Source organism: Danio rerio, chromosome 2 (assembly GCF_052040795.2).
Source record: "Danio rerio strain M-AB ecotype USA chromosome 2, GRCz13ab, whole genome shotgun sequence".
Lineage (NCBI taxonomy): Eukaryota > Metazoa > Chordata > Actinopteri > Cypriniformes > Danionidae > Danio > Danio rerio.
In genome coordinates this window covers 39,718,294-39,743,586 of record NC_141022.1, presented here as the reverse complement: position 1 = coordinate 39,743,586, position 25,293 = coordinate 39,718,294, and the positions used below count along the sequence as shown (strand labels likewise).

The following is a 25,293-nucleotide window of genomic DNA, read 5'->3' as shown; positions in this document are numbered from 1 at the left end:
AGCATAGTTCAGTAGTTAGTAGCGACTGCACTGAACATGTAACAACCAAATCAAATCATGCACAACCACACATCGCTGCAACATAGAAAAATATATAAATAATGAAACAATATTCAAAAATGTTAAGTGTATTAGTATTGGCCTTAAATATGACACCAATATATATATATATATATATATATATATATATATATATATATATATATATATATATATATTATAATTATTTATTATTTATAATTATATAATTATTTAAATAACATTGTAGTTAAAATAACAGTTATTTAATTATTTAATTATATAGTATTTAATTAGAATGTTATTTAATTATTTAATTACAAATTTAATTACAATGATAGTATTTAATTACAATGATAAGTAATCAAAATAATCAATAAGTAATCAAAAATTGACATGAAACCTTTATTAGTGTAATTTTTTTTAACATTCCTAACATACTGTATTATATATTATTTGCATTGACAGGATGTTTTGGCAAAGATCCTGTTTATCAGCAAAAGAACAGCAGGTCAGTCTGAGCTGTGAATATAAATCGGTCTGATCATTACATTTACTGTTTGTAGCACTACAAACTTGGATTGTGTAGTATTTAATTTGAAGAAATATTTGACACTAGACTCTATCAGTTTCTCTGTTGATCCAGGATCTGTGTGTGGCTGATTCTGCTGTGTTTTACTGTGCTACGAAGTCCAAAGTAGAAAACACACTCAAAGTAGGGCTGGACGATATGGCAAAAATTCATATCTCGATATATTTCTTAATTTCAGTCGATACGATATAATTCCAATATCGATATGGACAATATTAGCCAGGATAAAACTGGCAAGACTGCACATAATGGATGTCTGTACTATAGAGATTTGGTGCAAAACACAAAACTTTAAAATCAGTTCCTCTGCTGATCCAGGACCTGCATGTGTCTGATTCTGCTGTGTATTACTGTGCTCTGAGGTCCACAGTGACAACACTCAACACTCCCTCAAAAAACCTCCATGATGAGCTGTACTTTCTAGGTGGTTGATGATTTTTTTTTTGTTGCTTTTGTATTTTGTGTGTTACTGTACATCTGTACTGTAGGTTTAATCTTGCTATTTATACCCTAAAGTACATTAAATGCTGATATACCAAAATACATGTATTTAAACTTCCCTTGTCATACCCGAACAAAATTACATTTCTTATTAATATTTTATACACTAAATTATTTATATTTTTTATTTCCAAACCTAATTGAAACATAAAAACATTACTGTCTCAAACTTAAAGAAAAAGTATTTCAGGGGTAATTAATGTGTTGGTGCTCCATGGATAAGGGATTCATAAAGATAAACAACTAAATTATAAGTCCAAAGCACTCGAAAAAATTACTTAACTAAAATATTTAAATACACTGTAAAAAATGTTCCACATAACCGATTTGTGCTGGGACAACATAAAGGAATTAAGTTAACTTATTTGTTTTTACCAAATTAAATGTATTGAACATAAAACAATTAAAGAATTGCGTTGATTCAGCTCATTTTAAATAGTAGTTTAAACAAACAACAAATGTTTTGTGTTGAATTAATTTGAGTGTAATTAAACTGTGGATAAATATTATAATTAAGTTAGATCAATTTAACAGATCTAAGTTGCAATGGGCTTTTTAAGTGTAGTCAACTTGTCGCTTTTAAGGCAATGGGTTTACTCAATTTTTTAAACAATCACTTTTTACAGTGTTGGACTTTGATTTTGATTGATTTTATTGTTAAACATTACAGCTTCCTTGCAATAGACCTTGCAATGCAGAAGAGGGCGACAAGCATTTACTCTCTACTGTTCAGCAGTTTGGCTAATGTTGATCATTTCTTAGCAGCTTTCTAAACACTTGATTTCTTAAATATTGCAAAGCTGCAAGTGTTGATACCCTAACTGCCTTGTCTCTCCATTTTTTTTTTTTTTTTACATCTTTCCAATTTTCTTTTTTTTTTTGCAAAACATCTAACTTTTGTTGCACTAAAATATATTTTTTTTATACAAAATGTCAAAAATTTATAAATTCCTTAACTATTAAGTCATTCCAGTATCATTCATTCATTCATTCATTCTCTTTTCAGCTTGTTCCCTTTATTAATCTGGTGTTGCAACAGCGGAATGAACTGCCAACATATCCAGCATATGTTTTACACATCGGATACACTTCCAGCTGCAACCCATTGCTGAAAAAAGCCCCTACACTCATTCACACACATACAGTACACTACAGACAATTTAGCTGACCCAATTCACCAGTACCACGTCTATGGACTTGTGGGAGAAACCGGAGCACCTGGAGAAAACCCACACAAACACGAATGAGAACTTGCAAACTCCAGTCCACACAGATATGCCAACTGACCCAGCTGAGGCTTGTACCAGCAACCTTCTTGCTGTAAGGTGACAGCTCTATCCACTGTCATTGCCCTGTCATTCTAGCATCACACAAGAAAAATATAACTTTCTATATTAAAAAGATTTACAATAAACAAAAGATGACCACAATTTTAAATGCATTTCCTATAGCTAGCAGTCATTCTTTCAAACAATCTTCTTCCAACTTTCTTTAATCCTTCAGAATATACGACAATCTTCCTCAAACATATTCCTCAATAACATCCTTTATGTCCTGCACTAAGGTCTTCTCAGCTAATCTCCCACAAATGCCTCTTGTCAGTATTTTTGGCATTTAAAACATCTCAAAGAAGTGGGTACAGTTTGCCTGACTATATACTGTAAAGTCATAATCCCCAGGATTACTCTCTTCTCTAAAAACGTATCAGTTATTTCATCTTTATCAGAGGGAATCTTCACTCAGAGGCTGCCCATCCTCTTATTGTTTCTGTTTCAACTTCCATTTCTATACATTTATTGTTACATCCGTTCACACTGCTGTCATTAGTCATTACCTCCTCTCAGTAGTCATTTTTTTATCCAAAGTTTAGAATTTAACTTATGCATGATTAAAAAAATTGGATGAAACCTTGTTTCCACCCCATGGGTTCAGGCAAACTAAATCATTGCTTACTGGGAAAATGGAAATGAACATGTAGCTGTAGTTGGAGAAAAAAAACAGTGGCTCGTTATCACAAAAAAAGAAGGAAGAAGTATATACCTCATTTAAATCTATATGTGCAGTTTTGTGATGTACAGTATTCTTCTGTCCATCATTTTACATCCTAAAGAAAGCATTAAAAACAGGTCAGTGGAAGCATAGATGAATAGCAAGCAACAGACATGCACAAACACAAATCGGACTCATTAATTTTAAAATAAAAATATAAAAATGGATTTTAATGCTTGATATTTTACTGATCTAAAATAAGATGTATGCTCTTTAGATGAATGGCGATGAATCTTTTTTCTAATTCTACTTCTTCTCAACTGAAACTCAGGAATAATGTGTGTGAGAGGAGGAGCTTCATGTCTGCCATGATCTAATGGTGTCTGACAGAGACTGAGATTCAAACCATTCAATCTGACTCTTTAACAATGAAGCTTCATTCACTTATTCTCTTCTGCACCTCAGCTGGTAAGTAAATTAACATTTTTAATAATGTTAAAATTGCTTTATTAAAAACATCTCCCAAAATAATTACAAATGTGTCTTTTTTTATTTCAGCGGCTGTTTTTGGAAATGTCATCAAACCAATCAACACAGATGTTTTTACCGAGGAAGGATCAAATGTGACATTATCCTGTAGTTTTACAGCCTCTGGAGGTGCAGATTATCTCCACTGGTACCGTCAGTATGGAGGATCAAAACCTGAATTTCTTGTCCTCATCTATGGGTCTGCAACAAAAGCTGCTCAGTCTGATATAGACACAAGATTCACTGCTAATATTACTAAAAAGGAGCATGTGGATCTGCTGCTCTCCTCTGCTGCAGTATCAGACTCTGCTGTGTATTACTGCGCTCTGCAGCCCACAGTCACAGGAAACACATCAGCTCCATACAAAAACTTGATACAATGAGACAAAAATAGGAACAAATCTATAGCAGAGTACAAAAAAATAATAGAGCAAAAATGGTAGATTCAAACATTACACTAATTACACTAGAATATCCTGTACTACTTTAACTGAAAAAAGCAAATAACTTCAATTATATTAAACTAGATGCTCTAGTTTAGTTATGCAGTACTTGCAGTAAACCATAAGAGGGCAGTATAGGTGTTCAATATTAAACAAAACAATCCAGCAGCTTTTAACTGTATTCACAAGCTCCACCTTGGATCTTCTTTATAATCAAAAGCAAAGCTCTCATAGTCACTCATCTACATGCAGTTCAGGCTGAATTCAACATCAACACACTCATGTTGAACAGGATGAGGACTATATTTCTCTTTGCACTACTCATTCTTGGTATGCATTTTCATTTACATCAGCTCCAAATTAATTTCATTCCCTTAAATATTTTACTGTACATTTAATATTCTTTAATTTTTACAGGGTGCAGATCAGAAGACAGAGTTGATCAGCCGGACAAACAACTGACTGAAACTGAAGGAGGATCAGTGACATTAAAGTGCAAATATAAAACAGATTCAGTGCAAGAAAACTTATTCTGGTACATCCAGAGAACAAATGACCTACCAAAATACATCCTGAGGAGAAGCAAATATGGAGGAGAAAATGGCACAGAGTTTCAGGAGAGATTTTACTCTGAACTTTCAACTAATTCAGTTCCTCTGCTGATCAGAGATCTGCATGTGTCTGATTCTGCTGTGTATTACTGTGCTCTGAAGCCCACAGTGACAAACTCAAGTCAAACCACATACAAAAACACAAACATGCATTTGATGCTTTCTTTCCCAAATAAAAACATCTCAGGTTTAAAAGCTACAATAAAAGTGATACTAAAGATAAAACAGTTAAATGAACTATTATATATATATATATATATATATATATATATATATATATATATATATATATATATATATATATATATATATATATATATATATATAATACAATCATTTAAATATAGTTTGTGCATCCATGTGTCCATCTATTTTCTAAAATGCTGAGAAAGAATGGCATCATTATATCAATTGTATATTAATAAAATTACTTTCTAGTTCATTTTAATCATGAAAGTTATTTCTTTAAGTTTGTGTACATCAAACTGCATCAGCACAAACAAATTCATCTGGATTCATTTTTACCAAATTAGAATGAGCTATACGCTAACATTGATAAATCTAATTACATGTTTCCTATGATGCAATGCTGTTGTTGTGAATAAACTGTCCTTTTAAAATGACTGACTGAAAATAAACTAATACTTTAAGGTCAAAAAAACTTTTATCAAAGCAGTTAAACTTTTAATTAAAGCTGTTAAATAGAGATAAATTATTAAACTTTGAATCATTTCAAATGGACAATGATATTTTAAATAACACTTTTGTTATATCTCATCTCTTTCCTTCTTGACATCTGAATTCCAGGTATATTGCGTGTCAGAGAGGAGGAGCTCTTTGTTGACAGATCTGATATGATCTAATGCTGTGTGACAGACACTGTGAGAAGAGTCAGACTGAATGGACACTTCAACAATGATTCTTCATTCACTTATTCTCTTATATGCATCAGCAGGTAGGTGTCATGTTTGGTTATTTACATTTAATTAACATATTAACATTATATTTACTCAAAAACTCAAACTTTTTTTTAATTTTCAGCTTCTGTTTATGGAAATGTCATCATACCAGATGAAACAGAAGCTGTTCATGCGAAGGGTTCAGATGTTAAACTATCCTGCAGTTTTTCAGCCTCTGGATATACAGACTATGTCTACTGGTACCGTCAGTATAGGAGATCAAAACCTGAATATCTTGTACAAATCATCAGTAATACAAATAAAGCTCAGCAATCTCTAGTAGATCCAAGATTCACTGCTTACATTGAAAAAAGAGACAAAATTCATGTGGATCTGCTGCTCTCCTCTGCTGCAGTATCAGACTCTGCTGTGTATTACTGCGCTCTGAGGCCCACAGTGACAGGAAACACATGAGCTCTATACAAATACCTTACACAATGAGACTCAATAGATGGAAAACACAATCTCTTTACATTTGTGAATCTGTTTGACAATGTCAAAGATTTTTATTACCTTTAATTAGAGATACGTCAAATGAATTCACATTAGTTTAGAAAACAATGTAACGATCATTAAAACATTTCCAATTATTGGCATGTGTAATGTGCACAGCGCTGTTGGTTCATGTCTGCCACAGGATGGCAGTGTTCACACATATTCACAAAGAAAAACTACTAGTGTACAGATATTTTTACAGTGAAAACCATGACCCTGATACAAACCAAACTGGCCAAGACTAAGCACTATACAGTTCACATGGGTTTAACAAGAACAAATAACGACAACAGATAACATCAATCATCCACATACCCGTCAACCCTCCCTTTTTTCACAGGATTCTCCTGTATTTTACAGCTCTATCTCGCTAACATCCTGTAAAGGTATTTTCCAAAATTTACTCATATTATCAGCTTTCTTTAAAGGGTGGCAAACAATTAAAGAGCCGAACCACGCTATAAGCAACCCATATCTTCGAACTGCCCGGGGCTGCCCCTTGCTCTTAAATGTGTCTGTTCTGTGCTTTCATTTTATTTAGGCATGAAAACATTTTGAAATAAATATAAAAGCAACAGGATTCCCTTCTCTTTCATTACAGGTGCCGTCTCCCCTCCTATGCAATCATTAAAACATTCATATAGCGGTGCGTGACTGTCAGCAGACTGCTCCATAGTGATAAACAGACTCTGTTTACCAAACAGATAATGTATATGCGATTTTAAGTGGAGCGAAAGTCTGGGTTTTGAGTGCAGGTTTGAACAGACAGAGACACATAATTAAAAATAATAATAACAACAACATCTAAAAATATCAATCTTGGTGTTTTATTTTTTAAACAAAACTAATTTTGTCCAAAACGAGCATAAACAGCTAGGACAGCATTTGAAAGCTTTCAATATAACGTTAGATGTGTGATGCATCATTACATTATTTTAAAGTGAGACCTGTTATTTAATGTAATCAACTACAAAATCTAAATAAATGAGATTCATTCGTTGCTCATTAATCAAAATGTGGAAGTCAGTGGTGCTCAACCCTGTTCCTGGAGATCGACCTTCCTGCTAAGTTCAGCCTCCAACCGTTATCAAACACACCTTAATCAAACCAATTAATTAGGACCTGAACAGCACTTGATAATTACAGACAGGTGTGTTTGATATGGGTTGCAACTGAAATCTGCAGGAAGGTCGATCTCCAGGAACAGGGTTAAGCACGCCTGGTGTAAGTTATACAGTCAATAAAAAGGTTAATGAAATTTGATACCTTGATTCTATTTCATAATAGCTATTAATTTTAATATGCTAAACTGTTTGCAATTTTTTTTGGTGCTAATGTATAATATTTATTTTTTCTTTTATAAATAATAATAGTAAAACCTATTACTGACCGTTTAACCCAGACATCTAAAGTCATCTTAACGCGAGCGCTTAAAGGTCAAATAGGTGTCAAAACGCGGTGTTTAGTGATTATTCATATTAACCCTCATTTTGTAATAAGCAAACGAGTTGAGGATCAAAAGACACGTGAAAGAGAAACCATTAAAGTGACAGCGCGCAATTCTTACTGCCGCCTGTTTTTAATCATGATTGATAAAACGAGAAAATCCCTTACCGCTTTTGACTGAAGACTTTTGTGGCTAAAGTGTTTTTCTAACAGTGAAGATGCTTAAAGCACAGTTTGTTCACTATTTTTATTCTATTTTATTTATTTCTCTGCTTTGCAGCGTGGAAAATAACTGTATATATGCAGTTAAAGTCAGAATTATAAGGCCTCCTGAATATTAGCAACCCTTTTCCTCCCCAATTTCTGTTTCATGCAAAGAAGATTTTTTTCAACTTAATTCTGAACATAATAGTTTTAATCACTCATTTCTAATAACTGATTTGTTTCATCTTTGCTATGATGACAGTACATAATATTAGGCTAGATATTTTTTTAAATACAAACATTCAAATTCAAAGTGTGATTCAAAGGCTTAATTAGGGTAATTAGGCAAGTCATTATATAACAGTAGTTTCCTAGCCTGAAGGGGCTAATAATATTGACCTTAAAATAGGTTTCAAAATATTTAAATCTGCTTTTATTCTAGCCAAAACAAAACAAATAAGCCTTTCTCCGGAAGACAAAATATTAGAGGAAATACTGTTCAAATTCCTTGCTCTGTTAAACATCATTTGGGAAATATTTATTTTAAAAAAATTCTCAGAAGTGCTAATAATTTGACTTCAACTAATAATCGTTTAGAATAATCGTGATTACAATTATGACCAAAATAATTGTGATTATGATTTTTCTCAAAATCGAGCAGCCCTAGTGTGAAAGCGAAACGCTCCGAGAGCAAAAATTTAACATTTGTAATCTCTGATTCGGAACAACTGAATCGATTCACAGGTGTGAAAGCACCCTTAGTTGCGACCCCAATCAAACACATCTGAACCAGCTAATCAAGCTCTTTCTTTGTATACTAAACTTCCAGGCAGGTGTGTTAAATGAAGTTGGAGCTAAACTATGCAGGACACTGGCCCTCCAGGACCGAGTTTGGACACCCCTGGTTTAACTGTTTATTTACAATGAAACAGCTCCAGAAAAACATATTAAGTAACCAGGTTTTTTTTTTTTTTTATGGTGGGCAAATCCATTATTTTCAAATCCCAGCACACATACAATGACAATTAAATCTAGTCAGAACATCTACAGATCAATGTTACAAATTTCAAATCATTCAAAATCTTTTTAAAAGTATGTATTGAAACCAACTGCTTAAACTCTTTATATACCCCATATTCGTTATTCTTTATCGTCTATTCTCTATTATCATCGTCCATCAAGTTAAATTGCTTGTATGCTCAGCAATCCTCAGGAAAAATATGTTGTATAAAATTAAAAAATTGTAAAAACTGGTGATATTTTACACCTTTAAAACAAAATCATCAACAGCATCAGGAAGTTCAGAGGTCAGGAAGTTTGTGTGTGTGATGTGCAGTGTCTCACAGCTCAGAGATTGAGAGCTTCAACAGGGAACTGAGCTGATCTTGAACATGAACACACGCTTTGTACTAATTCTCACTCTGGCCACAGGTAATACTGTACTGTATTTACTTAATTATTAACACATCTGAGATCACTACAGTAAAGCAGCACTAAGCAACTCTAACAGAGGCACACAATCATGATCAGCTGATTATTAAATTAAGTACAAATTATAAATTGTTAACTGTAATGTAGTCATGTTTGTATTTACAGAGTACAAAACTGATCATTTGTGTTTTGTGTTGCAGGTTTGGTGTGTGGAGACAGCATTGAACCAGATAAAGGGAAAGAAAAAACATCTGAAGAAATAGAAAATGTCAAGTTGAGCTGCTCTTACAGTACAAGCAGCAGTTATGTTTGCCTCTACTGGTACAGACAGTATCTCAATGGAGAAACTCAGTATTTAGTGCACAGATATGCTCGATCATGGGGTAATGATGAATACAAGTCTGATGATCGGTTTCAGTCTGCAACATCAGAGTCATCCACTGAACTCACTATTACTAATGTGCATCTGTCAGATTCAGCTCTCTATTATTGTGCTCTAAGAGTAAGAGCCCAGTGATACAAAACATGAGATATGTCGTACAAAAACCTTCAGCTCTTTTCTCTTTGAACTCATCAAGTGAAAACCACAATCAAAACTTTAATCTTAAACCACAATAAATATGCAGTCACACCTGTGAGGTGTTGAATAAAACCTGTAAAACAATTAATGCAGTAAGAGTTCCAATATCTCATTCTGCTACTTTTCATTATATACAAATAAATATATATATAAAATATATATATATATATATATATATATATATATAAAATATATATATAAAATATATATATAAAATAAACACCTGCAATCGGTTTATGAAATCCACCATTTTGACGAGTACCGAGCAAGTTATTACTTGTGATTATTAGCTGATACTGATGTTCGGACGATCGAATAAAGCATCCCTAATCTTGAACATTAAAAATGCCATTATATTCCTGTATTTACAAATAAATGAATAATAATCAACTATGCTTATTAGAAATTATAAATTAAATGTTTACATTGCAAGAGGTTCCAAAACTGTATTACTTTCAATCCCAAACACAGTTAACATATTTATGTGAATGTGTTAATGATAAAACATTCACATTAGCTACAGCTGATCATCTAACTGCATTTTGCAACTCAAATAGTGTATTCCATGTCAGGGAACACAATAAGTCAAGAAAGGTACCGACTTCTGCCAGAAAATGCAAACGCGTGGATTTCGTCTGGCATGATGTTGTTATTGTTGCTGTTATTGTTGTAATTGATATTGCTCATGGTGTTAATTGTTGTTGTTGGAGTTGTAGTTGAAGATGTAATTGTTGAAGTTGTTGTTGTGTTTGTAGCGGCAGCAGCAGCAGTATCTGGCTGTGACGAAGCGGTCTTCAAAACGAAGATGTCTGTGGTGTGAAACCTAAAGCACTTAGGAATTGTCTGATTGTTAAATAATAAATTGGATAATGTGGGGCAGCTGCAAACAATCATAAGCACATTATCCTCTCAAAATGTGTTTATAAAACAGTTGCAATAGCGGTTATGCCCACTCGCTCAGAGCTTGTCAAATGTGAGGCTGTAATGCGTACACAACACTTTAATGCATTTTTGCATTGTTTTACTGCAAGAAGATCACGCCGGCGCAGTCATCATAATACACAATAACAACTGTAATACACAAATGAGATAATAAACTGCTCTCTACAAATGTTCAGGAGGATCTTGTTCACCAGCCATTATTATAAAGTTAAAGCAAAGCGTTTTTTCTTTTAGATCTATAGAACGCAACAAAACAATTTAGATGATTTTGCGTAAAGATGCTCCGATATGGATTTTTTGGGTGATATCAATAACCGATAACTCTTAAGATTTGGAGGCAGATAGCCAATATACTATAGCCGATAGGGTTGGACAATGTTGACCAATTTGGCATCGTACGATGTCTAATGTGAAACATCGCGATGGACAATGGCATCGTCATCATAGGCGGAGGTGAATTAATTATTTGTAGCCTACCCTTTCAACTGCCTGACCTGCATGGTCTTTGTTTTACCCATAAACAAATCAATAAAGATGCACAAATTACCACCTGTCAATCACTTTTTTCGCGTGAGGTTGATCGGTAAAAAGATGCACAACCAACATTATCTGAGGTTTTCACTGAAATTACTAAGTACAAGTGTAAAAGTGAAAGACTGAAGCAGTTTACTGATGCTGTGACGTTACCAGATAGATTCAAAAGACCGAAGAGTCGTTAGAGACAAGATTAATTTAACAACTACAGTGAGGCGCGATCCAGCAGTACATCCTTGATAAACTGTCCGATGTACACTACTCACTGGAGCTCAGTCAGACGAGGGCATGTCATTGTGTGTGTGTTTGTGTGTGTGTGTGTGTGTGTGTGGTCACGTGATGTTTTCAGCAAACAAAGGGCTGTTCAGAAATGCTGCGTACAATACGGTGTGGATGTGGATCATTTTCGTACTAAACTGCCATTTTAATACTAGGACGTATTAATGTAAAGTCTATATAGTGACTGTGATTGCTGTTGCAGGTGTGTGTAATTAGAACTCAGGTGAGAGTGCTCAGGTGTGATGAGAGGTGGCAGGAGAAGGAGAGCGATGATTGGAGCTGAGGGAACGAGATGGTGAGGGAGAATGGTGATTGGAGCAGCAGGAACGAGCTGGGGATGTGACAATAACAACATGCAGAACAAATCATCTACAGTAGAAAGAAGACAAAAAACTGTAGTGACATCCAAATTATAAGTATTTATATTATCTAAAATCATTTTTAAGACCACCGAGATACAAGAATGAGTCAATTTGTATTCAACACGTTTATTTAGAGTCTGAAATGTGACATGAAAGTAGTTCCAATCTTATTATCAGCATCAAAACAGTATGGACTATAGTAATCATTAGGAAATATCAGAATGTTTCAGTGAATGAAGCAATGTAAGCTTATCAAAACAATTAATACTGTATAACAGAACACACAATGTATACTGAGGGCGAGTGCAGCTCAGGCTCCTCCCAGCAAGCTAAGCAAGTGATATGAATTGACTGCTGCTTCAACAGATCCAGAAAGAGGAAGAGGAGCACAACATCTCTGCAGATTCTTCAACACTTTCAGAGGATTTCAGCTTCATATAATGGCTTTTTGGAAAAGTGGCATTCTGATCATAATTATATTTATCAAGGGTGAGTAATTATCAAATAATGATCATTGTGATACATAAAATGAATGTTTTTATGTGTGTAAAGTGCATGTTTATTAATTTTGTTGTGATTATTTCAGGATGTGATTCTCAGGACAAAGTTGATCAGGACACAAAGACTCAGTCTGCTTTTGAAGGTGATACTGTAACCATTGACTGCACATATCAGACTTCAACAAACCCAACTCTATTCTGGTACCAGCAGAAAGTCAAAGGAGTCCCCAAACACATGCTCAATAAAATCACCAACACAACTGGACACACTGAGGAAGAATTCAATGAGAGATTTCACGCAACTCTCAGCAAAACTTCAGTTCCTCTGACAATCAAGGATCTACGAGTGTCAGACTCTGCTGTGTATTACTGTGCTCTGAGGCCCACAGTGACTCAAACACACTCAACACTCACACAAAAACACTGACAATGCAACAGCAAACAAATAATGCTTTAAATGTTATCGTTGATCACATTCATTTATTAAGTGGATGATTTTACTTTTAAAATCCACAAATACACTAATTTAGTAAGTTTCTTTCACTTGTCACTTAAAAGTAGACAATCAAATTATAAATTTAATATTTCTTAAGTTTTAATATTTCTAAGTTTTTACTTAAAATGTAAGGATACATTCTAATATTCCTAATTTTATATCACTCATGCTACTGAAATGATATAATCACCATTAAATGCTATTGTCTTTAAAACTCATTTGGGAATGTGAAGCACTGTATGCGTGTGTGCAACTGACTAGAAAAGCCAGAAGAGGGCGATGTGCACTAAACATGAACAATTCATCACAGTCAGGCGTTAACACATACGAGAAATTTGCTTTCATAACAGAAGTTTCCACAAGGGCAACAGGGTGACATTGACAGGACAAACACACAGATGATAAAAGAATTTAAAAAGCAATAATAATAAAAATAGACAAATGTATGCACATGTATATTACTATAAACAATAATAGCACTGTACATACCTATATTATATGTAAATTAAAGTGTAAACAATGTATGTTGTTAGATTAAAGTGTGGGTATAGTGTGAACAACACTACACAATAGTTCTCAAGAGCTCGGTTCATGATCTATTCATCCTCCTTTAAGTTTAATTATGAGTTACTAAATTACATAATTATGAATGGAAATTTAGATGTAAAAATGAAACAACTAATAAACTAAAAAATTAGACTAAATTAGTAATAGGCCAATATACGCTTACAATATAATAAAAAAGATCATCTTTATGATCACATGAGCTTAATTTCTATTTTTTGTTTGATTATGCAGTATTATAGTGTCACATTTAATAATTTAATCATGTTAAAAGGATAATTCACTCAAAATGTAACATTCCGTCATCATTTTCTCAACTTTTACTTGTCACAAATTTGTCTACGACACAAAAGAAGATTTTTTTTTTTTTTAAACGTTGGAAACCTCCATAATAGGAAAATCAAATAGTAAGGAAGTCAATGGTTACAGGATTCCAGCATTTTTCTAAACATCTTCTGTGTTCAACTGAAACAGGAAAGTCGAAAGTATGGAACAACTGAGTAAAGTGAGCACATTTAGATCTTTGTGTGAACTGTCCCTTTACTACAGAGTTCTCATCCTCTTAGTCAGGAGGTGGAGCATGTAAAGATCTGAAAAAGAGCAGCTCAAACTTTGCTTCTTACACTGCAAACATGAAGATGCTCTGTGTTCTGCTTCTGCTATCACTGATAGAAAGTAAGAGTTTACTTATTATTTAATCTTTATTCAACTCATCAATAATATGAAGTTTGTTTAATATTTTCCTTCTCAATATTCATGCAGCTGGGCACTGATTTCCTTGTAATATATTAGCATGAATTAATGAACAGTTGAATTAATTAATGGTTGTCTTGCAGAGGAGACGTTTGCACAATCAATAACACCACTGGAAAACAAGACACTTAAAAGTGAGGGAGAAACGGTCACCCTGTCCTGTAAATATGAAGGCGTTGTGAATAACCTGCACTGGTATCGTCAGTATCCTGGATCCAGACCAGAGTTCCTCGCATACATTTATGAGCATGGAGCTACCAGTAAACCTCTTCCTCCACGACTTTTACCTAAAGTTGATAAAAACAGCAAACGTGTGAGTCTGGAGATCTCTGAAGCTGAAGTGACTGACTCTGCGCTGTATTACTGTGCACTGACGCCCACAATGACAGGAAACTCATCTACACTCTACAAAAACACATTGAACAATAAAAACTGAACAGAAACATCACACACTATCAACTAATCACACACACATTAATCCATTCATTCTCCCTTGGCTTAGTCCCTTTATTCATTCAGGGTCACCACGATAAAATGACAGGTTTGTTTAGCAAGTTTATTATTATTATTATTATTATTATTATTATTATTATTATTATTATTATTATTAATCAAGTCCTGGGGGCTGTACCATAAACCAAGCTTAGAGAAAAAGCCAAGCTTATTTTGGTAAATCAGGTTTATTAATAGCGGATTCGGTTTCATATAACAAATTTATGATAGTTCAAACTCAAATACTCTGGCAACTTATGCAGAGAAACTAGCCTGGTCTGGGGCAGGTTAACTCTAAGGCTAAAGCTGCTGTTACACTAGAGTTTGTGTGTGCGAAATTCTGTCGTACAGCACTGCGAAAAGGGGCGGGATTAAACAAGATTATTAGACATTAAAAAAGCCAGTGATTGCTGCATGTTTTAAATTTCTGTCCAGAGATGTCATGTTTTGATCCTCGATTAGTCTCACGCAGTCAAGTGAGACGATTTCGCAGGTCAGAGTTCAAAAAGCTTGAAACTTAATGCATAACCTTACGTTTCCGGTCTGATGCATTCATGTGCGTATGAATGGAAGTCTATGGGGAGAAAAGTCAAGTGTGACCGCAGCTTAGGTCTTAAGTTCAAGCTAAATCAAAGTAATGTTAACATTAATTAATCGTAATTTAACTATATTTTTAATTTACTTAACCTCTTAAAAATGATTAAAAGTTTATAGTCACTTAATTGTAAATATATAAATACACACTAAACATGAATAATAGAATAGAATAAACTGTAGAACGATATATACATTTAAATTCAAACCAGTTATTCTAATACAAACTACAACATTTTAACTAAATGCTTTATATATTTTTATTGTTTATGTAGATTTTTTCCCTTTTTGTTTAAATTGTATTTGATATTTCCCCCAAAATATTACATTTTATAATTAATTATTTATATGTTTAAACTCTAAAAACTAACGCCGCTTACTCGCTGTGAACAGCTGTGTCTCATTTCAGAGCTCGTTCAGTTCTCGTAGCTGCCATAGTAGCACACAACATAATCTATGCATCAATGCTCGACCTTTAAGGTTTCACGACAGTAACATGCCCAATTCTCTGAACTCAGATTAGTAAGATCAAATGATCTTCAACTGCTGCTCATCTCATATCCTAATAATGATATTTTAAATGTCAATCATTTTTGTAAATTCATTCAATCATTCAATTTCTTTTCGGCTTAGTCTCTTTATTAATCTGGGGTCGCCACAGCGGAATGAACCGCCAACTTATCCAGCATATGTTTGACACAAAGGATGCCCTTCCAGCCGCAACCCATCTCTGGGAAATAAATTTAATAGATTAAAATGTTTATATTGACCACTATATTGATGTAAAAAAAAAAAAAAACTCATTCGTATGTGATCATATTTCTCACTTCAAACACACTTTCTTTCATACAACATCAAATAAACAGTCTTATTCCTTGGAGGGTCAAGTGGTCATGGGACCTCACCTGGATTTCACAAATTCAGGACTTGTTTTGGGGGGTTAAACAAGGAAAGTATAGGAGCACAAGTCATGACTCCTCTTGTCCCCTTGTGTAGTGGTTTTCTTGGTTTTTCTCTTACTCAATCAAACTCAGTCTGAAGGTTATGAATATCAGAAGAATATACTTTATTGTCGACAACAAAGGAGAACTTTCAGGAGACCCCCAGTAGCGTCTCTGTCTGAAAAATTCTGTCTGACTCACGTTCTGGCCTTACTTAAATACCCTTTTACATCCGTTGTTTTCCTTTGTTCTCCATATATTACACAAGATCCCTCCTAGTTTAACCCCTGACCCCAAATTCCACCTCTGACACCTGTTTCCTGAGACACCTCAGGCTTTTTTACCACTCTCTTTTCATCCCTTTTTTTATGACCCTTAGTTGTTTCCTCAGGCCATTTCCCCTTTCTAACTCTTCATAACACTTCAATTGTTTTAATGGTATGCAAGTCTACAAGCAGATTATACACATACAATTTGAATATATAGATTAACTTCACACTTTAAAGAGTATAAAATCCACCTCACTTGTAATAAAGGGGTGTGTTGCTGACTCAATTTGTTGGTCTGTGCTGGAGACCAGAGAGGAAGCTGTCTTTAAGAGAATGGAGCTCTTATACCAAATGTGAACATACATATTCAGGTGAGTGGATTACATACAAGTCATTGCAAATGCATAAATAGTGGGGAATTTTTACTGGGCAGCACAAATTAAGTGAAATGCAAAATATGTGGAAAAAATATTTGGATTATTTGCAAAAAACTTGATTGAAGTGAATAAAACACAAGTGCTGTATCTCTACAATCAAGTTTTTTGCAAACATTTTTACAAATATTCAACTCATGAAAAATTAGCTTGATGCAAGAAACATCCTGCTAGTATTCAAGAGCAAGTGCCGTGATGCAAGTGTTCACTTTGCAATAAGTGTGAACCCAGCATTAGATTACACTCTGTAAATGGAAGATGTACTGTAAATCAAATCAACTGTTTTGAAATGCTCTGCCTGGGTAAATTAAAACCACTATTTGCTGTTAGACTGTTCTTGATTGTGTGTTTGTGACGGAAATGTTTTTTAGATGTTTTTGTTTAAATGATTGCAGTTTGACTGAACTACAGTATTGTCATCATGTTCAAACTGAGCTAACAGTCATTTTACTCTGTGTAGTGTTCCACTGAAGGTTGTGATTTGGAACAGACAGCGTCATTTGTTGAACGAAGCTAACAGTTTATCAGCTCTTTTGCTTATAGGTGCTTTTTGGGCATCAGTTTGGAAACGGAAGAAGTTAAAGAAGCAGAGAAGACACATCAACCAACAAGTGTGTACAATTACTAGGAAAATAACTGACCTTGACTAGATGACTGCATAATTTGCAAGCAGTTTTGATTCTCTCTCTCTCTCTCTCTCTCTCTCTCTCTCTCTCTCTCTCTCTCTCTCTCTCTCTCTCTATATATATATATATATATATATATATATATATATATATATATATATATATATATATATATATATATATAAAAGCCTTTATTTTCCAAAAGGCTTCATCTTTTGAGAATTTTCTGACATGTTTACACTGAAGTAATTAAACTGTTAAGTAAATGTGTAAAATGTGTGGGTGTTTTCATTTTTATTTTAGAGCCTTCTCAGAGCACCCAAAATGTAGATTCTGTCGTAATTTGTGCATTCTCGGGTTGTTTAAACACAAAGGGGGATATTTGATATTTTTATCAAATATAATATATATATTTTTATCTTAAAATCATACTTAACAGAATTGGAACAACCTGAGGGTGAGTAGATCATGACAGAAATTTCATTTTTGAGTGACCTAAATTTGCTTTGAAATTTTACAGCACCAAATTGTTAAATTACAGTAATTCTGGATATAAATGTAACTTTACAATTAAATCAAGATTTTCAACTGCAACCTACTGCTAAATCACAGTATTTGTATTGTAAATTTATAGTGAAATATAGCTAATTCTACAAGATAATACTATGAAATCACAGTAACAGAATTTATTATCTACTGTAAAGTTACACTAGATGGCTGTAATTTCACAATAATTTAATGTGACAAAAATCACAGTAAATTACTGTGAACCACCTCACAATAATTTACTGTGAATTTACTGCAATTATTAGCCAGTAATTTACTGTGAATTTAAGGTCAATTTTGTTTTACAGTGTATATGTTATCTGAAGTCTGTAACACACTGGTCAAGCAGCATTGCAAAAACTACATGAACTGATAAATGAAAATATTTCAGAATGTTTGAATGTTCACAACAGGTTTTTGTCTTCCCTTGTTCTTGTTAATGGTTATTGATGAACTGTGTATTTTTAACAGTGAAATATAAAGGGGCAGAAGGAGTGTTTGTAAACTTATTTCATTAGCATCACTGCTGTGAGTGTGAGCATTTTCTGTTTGTCATAGTTCAGAAGTGTCACTCAGAGGAGCTCAGCAGAATGTGTGATGTCATAAACAGAATTCTGTTCTGGAATTCAGAAACTGCAGTTCACATTCTAAACTGTTGTTGGTGTTTGAGTGGTCGAGTGATTGAGAGCTACTTCTGTGACTTACTGACCAACTCATTTTCAGCCTTCAGTGTTCAGGATGGCTCTGTTCAGCAGTGCATTTAAAAAGCTGTTTGACTGTTTTATCCCTTTCTGGCATCGAAGGGAGACACAGCAATGTGCAGCTCAAGAACTGGCGGCAGTAAATAAATGTTCAGAGAGCGAGGCCTGCAACTTCACTGCTAATCCCAACAAGTGCAGGAAGAAACGCCGCAAGGGGGCTAAAAGAGAGGTCAAAGCCCTGCAGACTCCTGCCAGACCCTCTGTCTTAAAGCCCATAAAGGGAAAACCACCAAAGCTTCCCAGTGACTCTGGAGACTTCATCCTTCCAGCCGCTCGATTCAAGCCCCTGCCGCCAGTGAAAATACCACAGATGTGTGCTGTGGAAGAATCTGAGCAAGAGTTTGTCCTGCCTGGGTGCCCTTTTAATATGGACCCTCCCAAACTGTTGGCTGTTCCTCCACGTCCTGTTCCTGCACCAGATGAGCTGTTCTCCACAGTGTGTCCTATTCCTCCTCCTCGTGCTCCTCTGAGATCAGTGTGTTCTCTCAGCTCACTGCAGTCTCAGTCTTCAGGTTCTGCCTGGTCTGTATCTGCTTCAGAGCTCATGTTTTCTGATACTGAGGATGAGGAAAGTGAGTTTGGGGAGACCATCCAGACCTTCCTCGAGCCTGAAAGATGCCAAAGACAGATGATTGCCTGGGAGGAGGAGGAGGAGGAGGAGGAGGAGGAGGAGGTGCTGGATGATGAATCATGGACGAGTGAAGTGTTTGAGTTTGAGGACCTCAGTGAAGCTGGACACTCTGAGGCTGAACATGATATGGCCTCTCTGTTCTGCGTGTCTCCTGCTGATGGGGCTGAGAGCAAGCTCAGTGAGAATGTCCCGGAGCAGCCAAAGACCAAAAGAAAAGTGCAGATGAATCTGTTCACCAGGGCAGAGGAGAAGGTGAAGGGAATGTGGAGAGGAATCTCCAGAAGGAGAGGGAGAGGAGAGAAAGAGAGCTGCTGCACCAGCGTTACAGAAATGATCCTAAACTGAAGCACCTGTGGATCAACAAACACAACCACAACAACAGATGGTGCTGATGCTGATCATCGTCCCTCCCCATAATATCCCACTCACCCTTTTCCCACTGCACAATCCTGCCTGTAAATAAACATGTGCAATGGCTGAAAGATCTGTGTCTCTTTTTGTGTTTTATATAATATAAGATAAAAACATGATATAAAGAACATGTTCAGCATACACAGAATTATTTTAATCTTTTCCTAAATCTTTGTATTTACTCTGTGAAAGACGCTAAAACTATGTAACTGCTAACGTTAACTCGGATACCCCATAAACGGCGGCTAGTACCATAATGCAAGTCAGCGTTTCGCGAGGGTGACGTCACTTGTCAAAGGCAGATAGAATGACGATGGTGAAGAGAACCAAACAAGACAGAGTACCGATTCGAACCTTTTCATTTACTTCACATGTTGTGTCTGCTGTAAGCTATGCATAATATACAGGAACGCGAGTGAGTCGTCCTCTGCTTGTAATCTCAAAAACACCTGCGATCAGTTTATGAAATCCACCATATTGGCGAGTACCGATCAAGTTATTACTTGTGATTATCAGCTAATACTGATATTCGTACGATCAAACGGAGCACCCCAATCTTAAACATTAAAAATGGCATTATATTCCTGTATTTACACATAAATTAATAATAACAATAAACAATGATTATTAAGAAATTATAAATGAATTTTTACATTGCAAGAGGTTCCAAAACTGCAAACATATGGATTTCGTCTGGCATGATGTTGTTATTGTTGCTGTTATTGTTGTAACTGATATTGGGGGTTTGGGTGGTTCGAAAGAACATGTTGAAATGGCTGTTCTTTAAAACTGCAGCTACACCATGATGAAGTCAAGTGTTATCAAAAGGTGTAGGCGCATAAAAAAATAGGCATGTCAGTAAAGGCTTTTTAATATTTTTCCACATTTTTCGAGTGATTAGACTGACTTTTGCTGTTTGAGATAATTAGGCTGTTGTTAGATAAATTTTCAAGAGAGGTAAGAAAAAAATCCTGAAGCTCATTTTTATATTTGTTTATTATAAATCTTTAGGAAATATTTTTGGTACATCAAAAAGGGAGAATACAACAAGCTAATGCAGATAAAAATATAGCTTAAAATGCCACTCATTGGAGCATTTAAACACCACAACTAAATAGAAAATGAGGTCACCAGGCTGGCTACAGGTCTGAACATTCATACATATATTAAGCAGCCTTTAAGACTGTGGCACATTAAGGAGGAGACTGTCAAACTGTGTGTGTTCAGTCAAACTCCTCCCACAGGTCACAGTTTTACTACAGTACAACTTCATCAAAGAGAGGCTGAAACAACAGTCTACTGAACACTTCAACAAGTTCATCACATCTAAATTAGTATTTTAAGAACTACTCTAATGGCAAACTGGCAAAGAATCTTCTTCCTCACATTTCTCTGGGGTAAGTCAAAATCCACAAGTGCACATTTAGTGATAATTATCTCATAAGTGAATTTGATTCTCATCAGTGATGTTTTATTTGATATTACAGGTCGTGTTTCTCTGGATAAAGTTGAACAAAACTCAAGAGTTGAAACTGTTGTTGAAGGTGAAGATGTAATAATCAACTGTCAGTATGAAACCATTGATACATCGCCGGATCTCTTCTGGTACCAGCAAGAAGTCAACAGATTCCCAGAATACATGCTGAACAGATTCAGTTCTGATGAAGAGCAATTCAAGGATAGATTTAGCAGCGAACTCAACACAAGTTCAAAATCATTTCCACTGAAGATCCAGGATGTGCGTGTGTCAGACTCTGCTGTGTATTACTGTGCTCTGAGGCCCACAGTGACTCAAACACACTCAACACACACACAAAAACACTGACAATGCTACAACAAACAAATAATGCTTTAAATGTTGTCTTTGATCACTTTACTTTATTAAGTGGATGATTTCATTTTTAAAATCCACAAATACACCAATTTAGCAAGTTTCTTTCACTTGTCACTTGAAAGTTGACAGTCAAATTATACATTCTAATATTCTAAATGTAGATTACTTTATATTACTGATGCTGCTGAAATGATATAATCACCATTAAATGTTATTGTCTTTAAAACTCATTTGGAAATGTGAAGCACTGTATGCATGTGTGCAACTGACTAGAAAAGCCAGAGGAGGGCGATGTGCTCTTAACATGAACATTTTAAAGTCAGGCGTTTACACATACAAGAAATTTGCTTTCATAACAGAAGTTTCCAAAGGGCAAAAGGATGATTGTGACAGGACAAAAACACAGATAAGAGAGAATTTAAAAAGTAAGAATAATAAAAATCTAAAAATTGACAAATGTATGTACATGTATATTACTATACAATAATTGCACTGTTCATAGCTATATGTAAATTGATGTGTAAACGATGTATGTTGTCAAATAAAAGTATAGCATAGTGTAAACAACACTACACAATAATTCCCAGGAGCTCTGTTCATGATCTATTCATCCTCCTTTAAGTTAAATGTTGAGTTACTAAATTACACAATTATAAATGGAAATTTAGATGTAAAGGTGAAACAATTAATAAACTAAAATATAAGACTAAATTAGTAATAGGCCAACATACACATCCAACATAATTAAAAAAAAAGATCATCTTTATGATCGCATGAGCTTAATTTCTCTTTTTGTTATTGCAATATTATTAAGGGTGTCACGATCCTCCAAATCCTTGATTCGATTACATTTTCGATTCTAAAGTCACGGTTCGATTCGATTTTCGATTATGAATAAATAATTAATTAATGACCAATTAATTATTTCTAGCCTACCGTTTAAACTACCTGACCTGCAGGGTCTTTGTTTTACCCATAAACAAATCATACAGTAAATGAATAAAGGCAAGATACACACATAATTACCACCTGTCAATCACTTTTTCTGCGGGACTCGTGAATAGGCAGTGATCTGTGTCGTTATAATGGCGTCGGTAAAAAAAGATGCACAACCAACAGGAACCAGTCAACAGTATCTGAGGTGTGCGATAAAATGACTAAGTACAAGTGAGTGAAAGATTGAAGCAGTCCTCTGACTGCCTGGACCTGCTGTCTGGAGCACATGGCTGTGTGTGTGCGTCTGTGTCTGTGTGGTCACGTGATGTGCATTTTCAGAGGTAGAGAGGAAGGAGGGCTGCTCAGAAATGCTACACGCCACTGTGGATGTCAAATCGTTGTCGTTCTAAAATGCCATTTAAAAACAAAGACGGTGTAAACAGGGCCTGAGTGTGTACTTTTCGCGAGCGGATTTGCAACGGGGGTGGGCGGAGGATCGCGATGCCGGTGTTGTCTATCGGACGAACCGTACGTAATACGTACTATACATAGCAGAGCTTGCAAAACTGTGTTTTTTTTTTGTCGACAACACGAACGTTGTCAACATAACTCACTGGAAATCCAAAATGCTTACACACCGGCGACTTCATTGAAAGAGGAGAGGGTTTAAGCTCTGTCGACGGGTCTCCTGCTTCTGCAGTTTAACAAGCACTTCAACAAGCCTGTTTTTTCCCACTTGGCAAGACAAGCTGACGTGACACCATTAAGTGTTATAGTGTCACATTTAATAATTTAATCATGTTAAAAGGATAATTCACTCAAAATGTAACATTCCGTCATCATTTTCTCAACTTTCACTTGTCACAAATTTGTCTACGACACAAAAGAAGATATTCATATATTGTTAAAAAATGTTGGAAACCTCCATAATAGGAAAATCAAACAGTAAGGAAGTCAATGGTTACAGGATTCCAGCATTTTTCTAAACATCTTCTGTGTTCAACTGAAACAGGAAAGTCGAAAGTATGGAACAACTGAGTAAAGTGAGCACATTTAGATCTTTGTGTGAACTGTCCCTTTACTACAGAGTTCTCATCCTCTTAGTCAGGAGGTGGAGCATGTAAAGATCTGAAAAAGAGCAGCTCAAACTTTGCTTCTTACACTGCAAACATGAAGATTCTCCGTGTTCTGCTTCTGCTATCACTGATAGAAAGTAAGAGTTTACTTATTATTTAATCTTTAATCAACTCATCAATAATATGAAGTTTGTTTAATATTTTCCTTCTCAATATTCATGCAGCTGGGCACTGATTTCCTAGTAATATATTAGCATGAATTAATGAACAGTTGAATTAATTAATGGTTGTCTTGCAGAGGAGACGTTTGCACAATCAATAACACCACTGGAAAACAAGACACTTAAAAGTGAGGGAGAAACGGTCACCCTGTCCTGTAAATATGAAGGCGCTGTGAATAACCTGCACTGGTATCGTCAGTATCCTGGATTCAGACCAGAGTTCCTCGCATACATTTTTGAATACGGAGACACAAGTAAACTCGACTTTTACCTAAAGTTGATAAAAACAGCAAACGTGTGAGTCTGGAGATCTCTGAAGCTGAAGTGACTGACTCTGCGCTGTATTACTGTGCACTGACGCCCACAATGACAGGAAACTCATCTACACTCTACAAAAACACAATGAACAATAAAAACTGAACAGAAACATCACACACTATCAACTAATCACACATACATTCATCCATTTATTTTCCTCTTGCTTAGTCCCTTTATTCATTCGGGGTCACCACGATGAAATGACAGGTTTGTTTAGCAGGTTTATTATTATTATTATTATTATTATTAATCAAGTCCTGGGGGCTTATAGAAAAAGCTTAGAGAAAAAGCCAAGCTTATTTTGGTAAATCAGGTTTATTAATAGCGGATTCGGTTTCATATATCAAATTTATGATAGTTCAAACTCAAATACTCTGGCAACTTATGCAGAGAAACTAGCCTGGTCTGGGGCAGGTTAACTTTAAGGCTAAGTCTTAAGTTCAAGTTTAATCAAAGTAATGATTCTATTTTTAATTCACTTAACCACCTAATAATGATGAAAAAATTATTGTCACTTAATAGTAAATATATAAATACACACCAAACATCTTTTAGAATATACAGTAGAACGATATATACATTTAAATTCAATCCAGTTATTCTAATACAAACTACAACATTTTAACTAAATGTTTTATATATTTTTATTGTTTATGTAGATTTCTTTCCCTTTTTATTAAAATTGTATTTGATATTTCCCCCAAAATATAAAATTTGATAATTTATTTTTTATATGTTTAAACTCTAAAAGCCAACGCCGCTTACTCGCTGTGAACAGCTGTGTCTCATTTCAGAGCTCGTTCAGTTCTCGTAGTTGCCATAGTAGCACACAACATACAGTAATCTATGGATAAATGCTCAACCTTTAAGGTTTCACGACAGTAACATGCCCAATTATCTGAACTCAGATTAGTAAAATCAAATGATCTTCAACTTGCTGTTATGGAACCAATTTAAGCGTGGACATTTAGCTAAT

At 34.9% G+C, this 25,293-nt stretch overlaps 1 long non-coding RNA gene and 1 gene segment (V, D, J or C); both read left to right on the top strand.

The window, feature by feature from the left end:
• The window catches only part of LOC147837162 (uncharacterized), a 92,109-nt gene that overhangs the window by 59,175 nt on the left and 7,641 nt on the right, over positions 1-25,293 (top strand). The gene's annotated exons all lie outside the window — the stretch shown is intronic.
• On the top strand, positions 14,048-16,097 carry LOC141378423 (T cell receptor alpha variable 38-1-like). The segment is given in 2 exon segments: positions 14,048-14,149; positions 14,311-16,097. Coding segments are annotated over 2 exon segments (396 nt in total).